This window comes from Muscardinus avellanarius, assembly GCF_963383645.1.
Source record: "Muscardinus avellanarius genome assembly, chromosome: 21".
Lineage (NCBI taxonomy): Eukaryota > Metazoa > Chordata > Mammalia > Rodentia > Gliridae > Muscardinus > Muscardinus avellanarius.
The window spans coordinates 25,013,355-25,026,719 of NC_137807.1; the positions used below are offsets into that span (position 1 = coordinate 25,013,355).

The following is a 13,365-nucleotide window of genomic DNA, read 5'->3' on the forward strand; positions in this document are numbered from 1 at the left end:
CCTGGTTCAGCCAGCCACGAGGCGAGCTCTCTACACCCAGGAGCCGGGGCAAGGCCGGTCCCCAGCAGCAGGGGAACACGGCCTCCCTGGACCCCAAGAAGGGATGGCGCTGGCACTGGACCTCCACCATGGCCGGGCAGCCGAGCTGGGGTGGGGGAGGTGCTCAGACAAGTGGGGACGGGGCGCCCCCTCTGCTGGGCTGCGAGGAGATGGGGTGGAGGCGCAGGCCATGCCTCGCAGGAATGAGGCCAGGAAGGCCACCCATCCCGGGGGGTGAAGCTCCACCCTAGGCAGCAATGAGCAGAAAGACCTCAGTGACCGAGGGGAGAGGAGGCCACAGTGCCCCTCTGTCCAGGTCAGCAGTGACCGGTGGAGCCGCACCCGTGCCCCCTGCGTCAGCCCAGCCCTGAGCAGAGGCCCCAGGGCCCTGGTGGCCGGCATCAGAGGCAGCAGGGCCTTCAGGGAAAGCTGAGGGGTGGCTGCACCACGAGCTTGTTGACGATGCTTTCTGCAGGAGACTTGAGCAAGCGTGGCCCGCACATCCCGGCTCCTCATCCCTGCCGTGGGGCGAGGGTGTAGGTGCCTGCCCCGCCATGCCCGGCTCCTCCCTGCCCGAGGACAAGGGCCACCCGGGACTTCTATGAGCGGAGAAGCAGTGGCTCTGAGCACAGACTTCCCGGGCCCCGTCTGCAGGTGGACTCGGGGCACCTGTGGGGTACGAGCCAAGCCCCCACTGCCACCGCCACCAGCCTCTGCAAAGCCACCCACCACCCTCACACCCACTGGCCTCTGTGGGGCGGCCCTGCCCCTGAGGCTGCTCCTGGAGGACCCCCAAGTGCTCTGCCCGTGAGGTCCTGTCACAGGCGCTGCACAGCACGTGAGCCCCTCCAGGACCCTCCGCTCTCCACGGGGACATGGAGGTCACCCGCCAGCCAGAGCCGGCTGTGGCTGGGCTGTCACAATGCCAGCAGCGCCCGCCACCTCGGGTTCACCAGACTCCTAATTAAGCGGTTGCCCAAGGACACAAAGGAGATTACAAAGACACAAAGACGTCCTGCACTCGGTCAAACGGCAGCACGGCTCCTCAGTCTGGGGTCCAGTCAGACTCCAGGGCAGGCCCAGGGGTGGGGAAGCAGGCAGATGTCACTGACGCTCAGACCCGGCTCCTGCAGGCCACCTGGGGCACTCTGGACGGCGCCTGGCATCACAAGAGGCAAAGAACTCTCCAGAAAGACGGCAGCCCAAGTCACGTCCCCCAACAAAACACGCGGCTCTCCGAGGCGTCGGCGCAGTCAGGACCCAGGAGCCGGGCGTCCTCACCCGAGCTGCTTAAGGCACTTGAGTGGCTGGCTGACACCTCCGGAAAAGCGTCCCTTTCAACTCTTAGACCAGAGTCAGGTAATACTGCAACAAAAAAGTTCCCACAGGAAAATAGCTTGAAAAAATAAGAGTGAACACTCAGCTTTCTAAGGAATAAAATACACATGGACTCTGCTTAAATGCTATGATGCGGGGTGGGTCATTTTGGCACTGAGAGAACCTGAAATACTGCTTCTGGGTTAAACTTTCCCTGGAACAAAATCCAACTCGGAGAGGACACTGCCCGGCACGGCGCCCCACGCGCCCTGGACGCTGCGGCTCCAGGGTGCGTGCGCAGCGGAGGGCTGGGCGGCCTCCGGCCGTGGACCCGGCCCCTCTCTAGCAAGTCCGCGGTCTCCTTTGGGAGCTGGTGTGACCTACCAGGCGTCTGTCACAGGACCTCCCCAGCCATAGCCATGGCGAGTCAGGAGACCTGGACGCCTGCGGCTCGCGGCTGCCCCAGGCCTCCACACACACGTGCCCCACTCCACACGTGCACCCCGAGTCCCTGGGAGCAGGAACGGGGCCACTGTCTCTTTGGTGAGGTATCCCCCGAGCTTCCTTCTGAGCAGCTCCAGACCCCTGGGACATCCCTGTCCCCTCCTGATGCGGGGTCCCGAGGCCATTAAGGGGGCCAGGGGACCACCTAGCTTCTCTGAGCAGCGCGGGTCTCAGGCTCTGCGAGGCCTGAGAGCGAGTCCTGGGGGTCCCCTGCGCCCCGGGCCCTGCCCTCCAGCAGCTCCCGCGGATCCCTGAGGAACACCACCATCACTGTGATGTTGTCGTGGGAGCCCCGCTCCCGGGCCGCAGCCACCAGCTCCTCAGCGACACGGAGCCCACCACCCTGCTGCCTGGCCAGGTGGCTGTGGACGAGGCCGGTGACGTCCTGGTGGGGAACCACGTCGAAGAAGCCGTCACAGGCCAGCAGCAGGTAGTCCTCGGAGCCCGTCAGCTCCCATGAGGCCACATCTGCCTCCCCAGACACGTAGGGTTTCTGGAAGACATCCCCTGGGTGTGGGGGGCCCCGAGTCAGAGGGCACACCGCCACGGCCCCTTCCCCCAAGCCCATGGGGCAGCGCCCACTTGTCCTCCCCAGGTCTGCGGCCGCCATATGAAAACCTGCCCCGAGCCTCCTCCTCAGAGGGGACCCCATGGCGGCCTGCGAGCCCACCCCAGGCCCCTCGGAGCGGCCTCCACTCCCCCACACTCCCTCCAGCTGAGTGCAGAGCCACGACAGTGCGGGCAGCAGGAAAAGGGCTCGGAGGGCGTGGCGGCTGGTGCTGAGATGCGGAGCACCTCAGGAGAGCAAGGGGGTGGTGCCAAGCCCAGGTCAGGGAGGGTCCTGGGAGGGAGGGTCCTAGGTTCTCAAAAGGGCAGCGTGATTTCCTGTTGAGACCTCACAGTGAGGGGACGCTGAGAAGACGTGTTGGCCTTATGACAGTGTGGAAGCACCAGAGGCTCAGCAGAAACTGCACTCTGAGGGTGCATGTGTGCACACAAGTGTGCACGCACACCTGCACATGTGGTACTAGGGACTGTACCCAGGGGCTCCCTACGACTGAGCTACGTTCCCAACCTCCTTTTCTTGTGGTAGTGGGGATTGAACCCAGGGCTTTCTACCTTCCAGCTACACTTCCAGCCTTGTCTTATTATTTTGAAACAGGGTCTCACTAGGTTGATGAGTCTCGGTACTTGCGGAGGCTGTCCTTGAATCTGCGATCCTCCTGTCTCAGCCTCCTGAGTACTGGGATCACAGATATGTGCCCCTGTGCCCGGCCTGCTCTCTGCAGAGCGGTCCGTGGTCTGGCTCCCTTGGTGCCAGGCAGCACTGAAGCACGGCCGACAGCTGCTGGTCAGGGGCACAGCTGGCACCCTGCGCAGACTGCACTGCTGAGCCAAGGTGCTTGTAGCTCAGTGCACGGCAAGTACTTCTGACTAACGACGCTGCTGCCTTCCCCGAGGCGATGGGGAGCTGACCCCTCAGTGAGTCTCGCCCCATGTGCGCCCTTTCCTGCAGGGCACCCTGGGCATGCCCTGTAGTCCCAGGCCTGGGCTTCCCGCGGCCCCGCCCCATGCAGCCTCTGTGTCCCTTACCGATGGCTCTGGACACGGCCAGGGTCCCGTTGACTCTCCAGCAGTCCATGAGAGACACGAAGCCGCCCAGCGCTTCAATACGCGCCTTCTCATCCTGCGGGGCGGGGAGACAGCCAGGCCGGGCCGGTGAGCCCACGCCGGGGTGCCCGACACCACACCGCGCAGAGACCCAGCCGGTTTGCAGGACATGCTCGAGCCCAGCTCTGGAACCACCAGGAGGCCCAGACGCACCCAACCGGCCAGTGTCAGAGAGAGCGGGACTGTAAACCCCCCGGTGTCCTGCACGGCCAGCCCCAGGCCAGCAGGAACGTGAACAGAGTGCCAAGGCCGGCCAGGGAGGTGCCCACAAGGCGAGGAAGACGCCAGCCCCGGGCTCAGACGGCGGCTCCCCAGGCTCACTCGTGGGAACTCAGAGCTGCCGCCCTGCCTTGATGCTGCTGTTACGTGTGGCCACACGTGCGCAAGGAGGATCACGAGGAGGGAGGAGGTGCTGAGCAGGGTGGGGAGGAGGGGGAGCGGTGGGCAGACACACCACACAGGCAGGTCTGCATCTGTGTTCACAGGCGAGCGTCCTACGGCCAGGCCTGTGAGCAGGCTCTGCGTCCCTGGGTCACAGTGAAGCCTGGACCGAGGCAGCCCCTGCCTGGCTCCCAGCCCCGGGGCCTCAGCGCTGGGCTGGGCTGACCCATCCCGTAGGGCAGAGGTCCAGCTCCGGGCTCCATGTTGCTGGGGCTGCAGAGCTCCCAGGACGGGCTAGGCAGGACTCCCTGGCCACTGGAGCCGCCGGCAGGGGAGCCCCACGGCAGGAGCCTGGAGTCACGGCCCTTCCTTACTCCTCAGCTCACCCGTGGGCCCAGTGCGATGGGGCTGGAGGGGCCTTACCTGCCGCTCAGGTCTGTGGGGCTCCATCAGCGGAACCACCTCTCCCCGCCGCACCAGCACGACCTGGGAGTCCCCGAGCCAGGCGACGTGCAGGGTCCTTCCTGTGATGAGCACGCACACGCCCGTAGAGCCGCTCTGCAGCCGCTGCGGGGGAAAAAAGGGCCCAGGCCAGAGAGTGAGCGGGTGACCGCACCGCAGGCACCGTGGGAGCGGACGCAACCCCCATGGGACAGCACTCCGCGAGGACGATGGACCGAGCCCGCGGAGGCAGAGGAGCGGCGTCACGGCCACGCCACGGGAGAAGGCGCCCATGGGCCCCGCGATGCCACCTGGGTGCGGATGAGCGAGTCCAGGGGTGGGTGCGGAGGGCCAGGGCGACAAAGGCAGGAAGAGCTTTGGCCGTGGCGAGGTTTCGGGGTGTACACACGGGCCAGAACGTGCCCGAGCGGGAACTCTGTCTTCAGGAGGTCTCCCGGCCTCGGCGCCTCGTGACGGTCATAAAGGCAGACTCACCCAAGGGCGAGCTTGGTGCCCCCTCCGCTCAGTGAGAGTGAGCTCCGGTAAGGTTGAAACGCGGTCCAGGCAGCTCAGGGACCCACCTGCGCCGCGGGCTACTCAGGGGTCCGCCCCTCCGCAGAGACCAGGACTCTCGGAGGCTAACAGCCACTGGCCCAAACTCCACGTGAGACCGGGTGCTGGTCCTCACCTCCCGCTTGGCTTTCCGGAGAAACATTTCATCTGTGCGCCGGAAAGCTTCCCTGAGGGCTCCCGCAGGGTCTGTGGCCAGCTCCGGCCGGCGGGCGGCGTTGGCGTGCAGGTGGACGGCGGCGTACCGCGCGGCATCCACGCCTCCGTGCCCGTCGAACACAGCAAAGTAGGCGCGGTCAGTGGGGTCCTGCGGGGTGCAGAGGCCGTCAGGGCGCAGTGGCCTCTCGCTGGATGGGGCAGGACCCCAGCCGGCTGCTTCTATCCTGGGGGCTGCGGCCTCGGCCCTAAGGTGGTGCCGTGGTGTCAGTGTCTAACCCAAGTTCACGCTTTGGAAACTTGGTCGCCAAGGTCTCGCTCACCGATTGCTTATTTGGTGGGACCGGGGACTGAACTCGGGCCTCAGCAGGGACAAGCGCTCTGCCGCTGAGCGGCATTCCCAGCCCCCAGAGTCTCGCCTCGGGGTACCCGGAGGTGGGACCTTGGGGCGGTCACTGGCATAGGCCCTTCCTGGCAAGTGTGTTCTGTCTCCCATGAGGCTCCCCACGCTGCCCCAGGTCTGTGGAGAGACCCCAGCAGCAAGAGGCCTGACCAGCGGCAGCCCTTGACCCCGGACCTCCAGTTCCACAAGACTGAGTATCTGCGTGCGCGCACAGGGATTAACCCCAGGGCGTCCTGTCTCTGAGCTGCGCCCCCAGCCCTTTTTATTTTGAAATGGACTTTTATGGTGCTGCACTGGCCTCTGTCCTGTGAGTCTGTCTCAGTGTCCTAAGTACCGGGGTCACAGGTGTGCACCAGCACTCCTGGCTTATTTTCTTTATAAAGCTCACAGACTTGGGTACTCTGCTACAGCAACAGAAAGCAGACAGAGCAGCTGGGTGTGCGGCACATGCTTATAATCTTAGTTCTTGGGAGGCTGAGAAAGGAGGATTGCAGGTTCACAGCCAGTGTTAGCTGGACCTCCACAATTTAGTAGACTCTATTTCAAAATTTTAAAAAATGAGCCGGGCGTGGTGGCGCACACTTGTAATCCCAGCATTCAGGAGGCTGAGACCAGAGGATCACGGTTCGCAGACAGCCTCAGCTACTTAGTGAGGCCCTCTGCAACTTAGAGACCCTGTTTCAAAATAAAGAATAGGGCAGGGGGGTAGCTCGGAGGTCGAATGCCCCTGGGTTCCATCCCGAGACCCAGAAAGAAAAAAAAGAAAGAAAGAAAGAAAAGAAAAGAGGGCTGGGAGTATGGCTCAGAGGTAGAATCCCTCTGAGTTTAATCCCTAGTATCCAGTAATAATAAAGACAAGATGGAGGCTGTGGGCTCTAGAAGAGTCTGGGTGGCCTTCACCGTGAGTCTGGCCGGTGGCTGCGGCACAGGAGCTGGGGAGCTGGAGGGGACAGCCGCAGAGCCCCACTCTCCTGCGCTGGGCTGCTCCATCATACAACGAGGTAAGCTGCACCAGGAGCTCCTGGCGCTGGAGGCTGTGCAGGCTCAGGAACACAAGTCTGGGGCGCACGTGGCACTGGGCCCCACGTGACAGTTGTGGCCGCTGGCTGCTCTTCCAGCCCTTCCTGGGGGAGCCGGGTGCCTGGCCGCAGCTGCTGCGATGGAGGCTCTGACCTCCTCCCTGCCCTGGGAGCCGCCCAGCACCGCACCTTGAGAGGGCCTGGAAGCGCTCTCCTGGCTCTGGCCGCAGCCCACCTCCCGGGCTGTCTGCAGGACCCCCTTCCCAGCCCCTCGGCACTGCAGGTGGGACCCTCACCGACAAGCCGAAGAGCTGGTTGAAGGCGGGAAGGGACACGTGCCGGTCCTCCATCTTGCGGCGGGTGTTGCGGATGGCGTGGGTGGAGACCAGCCACTGGCGTGGCGGCGGCGTCTGGGCCGTCGATGGCACCTGCCTCTGCCACCGGCTGCAGACTTCCCAGAGCTGGTTAAAGAAACTCCTCGCCAGGCCTTTGGCGTCCAGCACTGGTGGGATGACGGAGGAATCGTTAGGGAGGACGAAGCCAGGCCAAGGAGCGCTGCTGGCTCCCCGCTCCCCTTCCCTCCTGCCCACCAGCTGACCGCCCCCCAGGCACGCGGAGCACCCTGCCTCATGAACTGCCACGGCGGCCTGCGGTCAGCAGCTGGAGGCGTGGGCCGTGACCACCTGTACTGAGGGTCCAGCAAGGGGGCAGCTCCAGCCACGGGAAGACGCCGTGAGAAACAAAAGCGAAAGGAAGGGCAACGCATGAATCGTGCGCCAAGAGGGGTCTAGAGTCGGCTGCGGCCCCACCCAGGACAGCAAGCCATCTGTGCCCTTGACGGGAACTGAGGAGCGGCAGGGCCAGGAGGGGCTCCCTGGGACCGCAGGAGGCTCCCTCTTTCAGTCTGTCCTCCGGCCTCTGCTGCCTTCTCTCCTCTGGACAAGGCTGCTCTCAGAAACCACCTGAAAGCTGCTGGGGACGCCCGCTCGCTCCGCCTGGACACTGGGCTGGTGCTCGTCAGGCCGGCCGCACAGCATGCACCAGGCCTCCCGCTGCCCCTCCACCCATGCGCTGGGACCTGAGCCTCGCCCAGGCCCAGGCAGTGACAGGGAGGGCGGCGAGCCTGGGGGGCGGACGGCCCAGTCACATCTCTGCCTTGGGAGGAGATTCCTACACTGCCTGCCCAAAGGGACTTCCAAGACTGTCTCAGAGGGGACAGCGTATACCCTGTGCTCCTGCCATGGCACACAATCACGCTCTGCACCACACTGCTCTGGGACACAGGGAGGGCAGGTGCAGGCTGCAACTTCCTTGTGCCTGGGCCCCCCCTCCTTCACAGGCCCTGGCTTAGGGCTGCCCAGCCCCAGCAGTTCTCATTCCACCAACAGGTTACATGGTCTCCGCCATGATGGAAAGCAGCCAGGCTGCCCAGCCCTGGCAGTTCTCATTCCACTAGCAGGTTACAAGGTCCTCCCCCATGACGGAAAGCATCCACAGGCTGGCCAGCCCCACCAGTTCTCTTTCCCCCCAGCAGGTGGCGTTGCCTCCCGCCTGGATGGCAGAGAGCAGGTGGCCTTGCGGTGGGAGGAGGGGTGCTCCCTTCCTGACGCTGACCAGTCAGCTGCCATCGGTGGAAAGCCTGCTGGCTTTGCAGAGGACAATGGCCGCCTGTCACTGATGACAGCTGTCTCCAGGCGGGGAGTACAAGGCTGTGTTGGATGGAAGGCAGGCAGGGAGGGTGGAAACAGCCCGACACTGGCTGCTCCACAGAGGCTTCCTGTATGTTTATTTTCTCTTTCTCAGCTTTCTTCCTGCTTTCCTCTTATGCATGCATAAAGCTGATAACGTAGAAAGTGGCAGAGGAAGGGCCAACCACCGCCCACCTCTGGACTGCGGGCAGGGATGATTCCTGTGGAGAACGGGCTGCGCAGGCCCCTCTCCTGGGCATCTCCTGCAGCCTGCCACCGCCCTCCCCGCACTTCTCTGCCCAACGCCAACCAACACTTGGGTCAAAAGCAACGGAAGGCAGTTTCTAGGAAGAGGGAACTCATGCAGAGTAAGAGCCCACCCCCTTCTTGGAGGCGCTGGGAACCTGACCCAGAAGCATGCTGTCTGCAAGTTACACCCTGCCCTTCTTTTTTTTTTCTTGTGGTACTGGGGGTGGCACCCAGGGGCTTTTCTATCTCTGGGCTACACTCCCAGACCTATTTTATACTTTATTTGGAGACAGGGTCTCACTAAGTTGCCGAGAGCCTCACTCAGTAGCTGAGGCTGGCTTTGAACCTGTGTGATCCTCCTGCCTCAGCCTTGCAGTTACTGGGATTACAGGTGTGTGCCACCATGCCGGGCTCCTTTTTTTCTCTTTTTTGGTACTGGAGATTGAGCCCAGGGACATTCTACCTCTGAGCTACGCCCCCAGCCCCACTTTATTTTGGTTTGAAACAGGGTCTCACTAGTTGATGAAAGTGTCACTACTTGCGGAGGAGGTCCTTGAGCCTGTGACCCTCCTGTCTCGGGCTCCCAGGGCTGGGGTCACAGGCGAGCGGCGCGGCTTGGGGCTGAGCCTGCATTTTCGTGATGGGTTCTGTGGCTCCCGGGGCTCTGCAGGCCTCTCGCCTCCTGCCCGTTGCTGGCTCCTGTGACTGCTGTTCTGGCGCTGGCCCGGCCCGTCTGGCGCTGTCTGGAGGGCTGAGGGAGCGGCCTCCAGAGCCTCCCCAGGCTCCCGCCACGCAGAGCCACCACGAGGCAGGCCCGCCTTCTGCTTCTGCCTGTCCCGATGCCGCCTGTGGACTGGCCCCAAGATTGCTGAGGGAGGGCGCAAGTGCGCCGTCAGGCGGGCGACGGGGAGTCGCCGACTGCCAAGGCTGCTCTGCAGTGTGGGCGCCGGGACACAGGAGGGCTCCTGGTGCCAGGCCTTGGAGTCCATGGGCTCGTGCAGCAGTGCTGCGCCTTCTCTGCACCCGGACCACTGCCCTGTGGCGGGCGAGCGCCCCAGGCCGCACCCCAGTCTCAGATCCACGCACTCCTCACCACGCCACTCCTAGGTCTACCGCCTGCTCAGCGGCTCCGGGTACTCACGGGTCACGGGAGCAGGCTCCTCTTCCTGGTCTCCCTGCTCCTGCTCCTGCTCCTCCTCCTGCCCGGGGAACTTCTGGAACTCAGAGAGGTCCGTCTGCAGCAGCTGGGCAGTCGCCTCGTGGGCCAGGGCCGCAGCGAGGTGTGGCGGCGCATTCCTGAGGACGAAGAGGGACTGAAGCCAGTGCACGTGCACCTCGCCCCGACCCAGAGGGCCTTTGGGAGTGGAGACGGCACGCCCCGCTGTCAGGTCCTCTGCCCTCCAGGGGCTGGGACAGGATGGTCACACAGCACCTGGAGGCCGGCAGGGAGGGGCGGCTGGCCGCTGTGGCCGAGGGCTGGGGAAACGCCAGCCGCAGCCAGGGCAGAGGCTGGGAGATGGCTGGAAGGTGGAGGGAGGGAGAGACGGAAGCCAGCTGTGGCCAAGGAGCGGGCAGCGGGCAGGACGGCCCCAGACTCCGCGGCGCCCGCATCTTCTTGTGCCCACCCCGCCGCCCAGGGGCTGTGTGTCCTGGGCACGGAGGCTGCTCTGCTCCCCGGTTGCTCCTCTGGAGTCCCCAGGCCTCTAGCATCTTCCTGACCCTGGGTCAGATGGCATCCCTGCCTGGGGGGGGGTCACGCCCAAGGCCATGCGAGTCCTGTGACTTGACCTCCCAGCACTGGGAAGGAGCCCAGGGCCTTGCACATGCTAGACAGGCGCTCAGCTACACACTACGCCTGCTAATGGATTATTTTGGTGGTACTGAGGATTAAATTCAGAGATATTCTAGCTTTGAGCTACACCGACAGCTATATATATTTTTTTCTTTGCGGTACTGGGACTGGAACCCAGGGGCATTCTACCTCCAAGCTACACCCTAGCCCTATTTTTTATTTTTTATTTTGAAACAGCTGAGTTGCAGAGGGCCTCACTAAATAGCTGAAGCTGTTCGCGAATCACAATCCTCCTGTCTCAGCCTCCCGAATGCTGGGATTACAAGGTGTGCCACCACGCCCGGCTCTATTTTTTAAGTTTTGTAAAATAGTTTGAGCCTGTTTTGTAACAGGCTCTAAACAGCAAGTAAGTTGCAGAGGGCCTTTCTAACTTGCTGAGGCTGGTCTCAAACTTGTGATCCTCCTATCTCAGCCTCCCAAGTACTGAGATACTGAGATTACAGGCATGGGCCACTGCACCCAGCTTCCTTTTGTGTGTGTGTGTGGTGCTGGGATGGAACACAGTGGCATTCTACCTCTGAGCTACACCCTAGCCCTATTTTTTTTTTTAATTCTTTACTTTGAAACAGGGTCTAAGTTGCAAAGGGCCTAAGTAGCTGAGGCCGTCCGCGAACCACGATCCTCCTGTCTCAGTTTCCCAAAAGCTGGAATTACAAGCATGCACCACCATGCCCGACTCAGATTCCTTTTAACTTAATGTGTTCTTTATTTTTTTTAATTTTTTTATTTTATTTTTTTTTTTTTGTGGGTCTGGGGATGGAACCCAGGGGCATTCGACCTCTGAGCTACAACCCTGCCCTATTTTTTATTCTTTATTTTGAAACCGGGTCTCACTGAGTTGCAGAGGGCCTCACTAAGTAGCTGAGGCTGTCCGCGAACTAAGATCCTCTGGTCTCAGCCTCCCAAATGCTGGGATTACAAGCGTGCGCCACCACGCCCGGCTCTAACCTAATTTCTTATAACTGTGCAGCACCAGAGGCAGAATCCAGGGGTGCTCTACTACTGTGCTACCTCCCCAGCCTTTTCTATTTGGTATTTGAGATGGAATGTCACTAAGTTGTCCATCCAGGTTGGCCTCAAACCTTTGATCCTCCCGCCTCAGCCTCCCAACTGCTGGGATTACAGGCATTCGCCGCAGCACCTGGCTGACACTCCTGCTTCACCCAGAGGACGAGAACCTGCTAACAGACTGACGTGTCCTGTGGGGCCTGGGGCATCTGCTGTTGCTCTTTGGAATCTACCAGGAGAATTCCTGGCTTTTGAAGTGAGAAGGGAGTCAGGAGCAGCCTCTGAAGAGCCTCTGGGCTACGGGTTGGTAAAGAGTACGAGAAGCCCTGGGTCTAATCCCAGCACCGAGAGCGAGAGCGAGAAAGCAGCCACGGCCTGCGACGCGTGCCTCCGCCACGGGCTTCCTGCCCACGCTGGGCTTCCCTTTCCAGGGCGGGAAGGGCACTGGCTCCTAGTGAGGCCTCCCTGTGCTGCGGCTTCCTGCCTGTCCTGCGGGGGGCAGGGAGGCAGCTTCCGGCCAGGGGACCTGGACAATGCCTGGCCGCGGGCCACCAGCATCCCCTTCCTGGACGCCGCTCCCAGCTCCAAGGTCCCGCCCGTGGATTCGCCCCGAGGACCGTCCTGGTTTGCTGCCCTGTGAAAGTCCACACTGCTCCTGGTCCCTGTGGGGTGGGGAACTGGCCCGGGCACCGAGATGCACCAGCCCACCCTCCTCGCAGGGTCTTGAGGAGAATGTGGTCCCGCGGCAGCATCGGAGCTGCAGTTTTAACCAGTACTAATAGTTAGTACTGGTTGGTGTGCACTGCCTGGGGACCCCCGGAAGCGACAAGGAAGCAGCTGGCAACAAGATGGAAGCGAGACAGGAGGCACGCCCAAGCTCAGAGCTTCCTCCAGGCGCCTCAGGAGTCTGAGACGAAGCTGGAGCGGAGGCCTGCGCCCCCACCTGTCCTTGGGAGGCTGAGACAGGAGGATCGCAGGCGTGCAGACAGCCTCAGCCATGCAGCAAGACTCCCTTCGACCCAGCAAGACCCTGCCTCAAATAAACACCAAGAAGGAATGGGGACGTAGCTCAGGGTAGAATGCCCACTGCTTCAATCCCCAGCACCAAAATGAACAAAACCAAACACAAATGAAAAACCTCTATGAGAATCTAAACCACGCAAGTGGAGACAAGTCCATGAGGGTCGCCGTCACACTCAAGCTGGAGCGCAGAGGCCAGGTCATAAGCACGTGGTGAAGACCGACAGCTGGGGCGTCCCCTGGGGCCTGGAGGCGTGTCCCATGGATGAGGGGCTCCTGTGCCCGGCTCTCATGGGCGGGGCGGGGTCAGGTGTGCGGCAGGCCCGCTCCTCTGAGGTCACGCACACCTACCTGCTGCCCAGGAAGCCCAGGGCCAGCTCCGCCAGCTCGGCCTCCACCTCCTCCGGGCTCAGCGTGGTCCCCAGGACCTTCCATGGCAGGGGGCTCTCGGGGCTCAGTGGGGCCGGGAAGTCTTGGAGAAGCGCATCTAAAAAGCCCGGGGTCTCTGCGCTGCAGGCCATCGGGCTGTGGTTCTGTGGGGCTCCTGTGGCCATGTCCAGCACATTCCGGGGCTCGCAGGTTGGCCCGGCTGAGATGGTCTCCATCTGTCTTCACTCTGGGGAGAGACGGGAGTCAGCAACACCCTGGGTGAGTCACTCATGACAGGGTGCAGGCGTCCTGCTGTGTCTGCCTGTGAATGCTGGGTGCAGACACTTCACCAAGCCTGGCCACAGGCGAGCGGAGAGCTATGCCCAGCCCACCTCTTGACGAGGGACAGGGGCACACGCAGGTGCCCAGCAAGGGAGTGCAGGGCAGGGGCCGGGGCCAGAGGCTGCGTGGGCCCTGGGAGGAGAAGGCAGAGGAGGGAGGCGTGTTCCCAGCCAGAGCGGCTGACACGGCAGAGACGGGGCCATCAAGGCAGGAGATGGGGCGCTGCCTGATCTGGGGACCCTGCAGCCAGGAGGGCTCTGAGGTGGGGAGGTGACGCTGTCGGACCGTGTGTCTGCAAGTGGTGACCTGACAGGCCACCTGGGGCTGCAGAGAAGA

At 62.6% G+C, this 13,365-nt stretch overlaps 1 protein-coding gene across 1 annotated transcript; it reads right to left on the reverse strand.

Moving 5' to 3' along the window:
- Window positions 1-2,005: 2,005 nt before the first annotated feature.
- On the reverse strand, window positions 2,006-12,872 carry LOC308278209 (protein phosphatase 1F-like; the record flags this gene model as incomplete). Its single annotated transcript, XM_080717830.1, has 7 exons — window positions 2,006-2,367; window positions 3,454-3,547; window positions 4,336-4,479; window positions 5,042-5,230; window positions 6,798-7,003; window positions 9,580-9,734; window positions 12,670-12,872. 7 exons carry the CDS (start codon window positions 12,870-12,872, stop codon window positions 2,006-2,008), a joined length of 1,353 nt encoding a protein of 450 aa, XP_080573956.1.
- Between the last annotated feature and the right edge of the window lie 493 nt (window positions 12,873-13,365).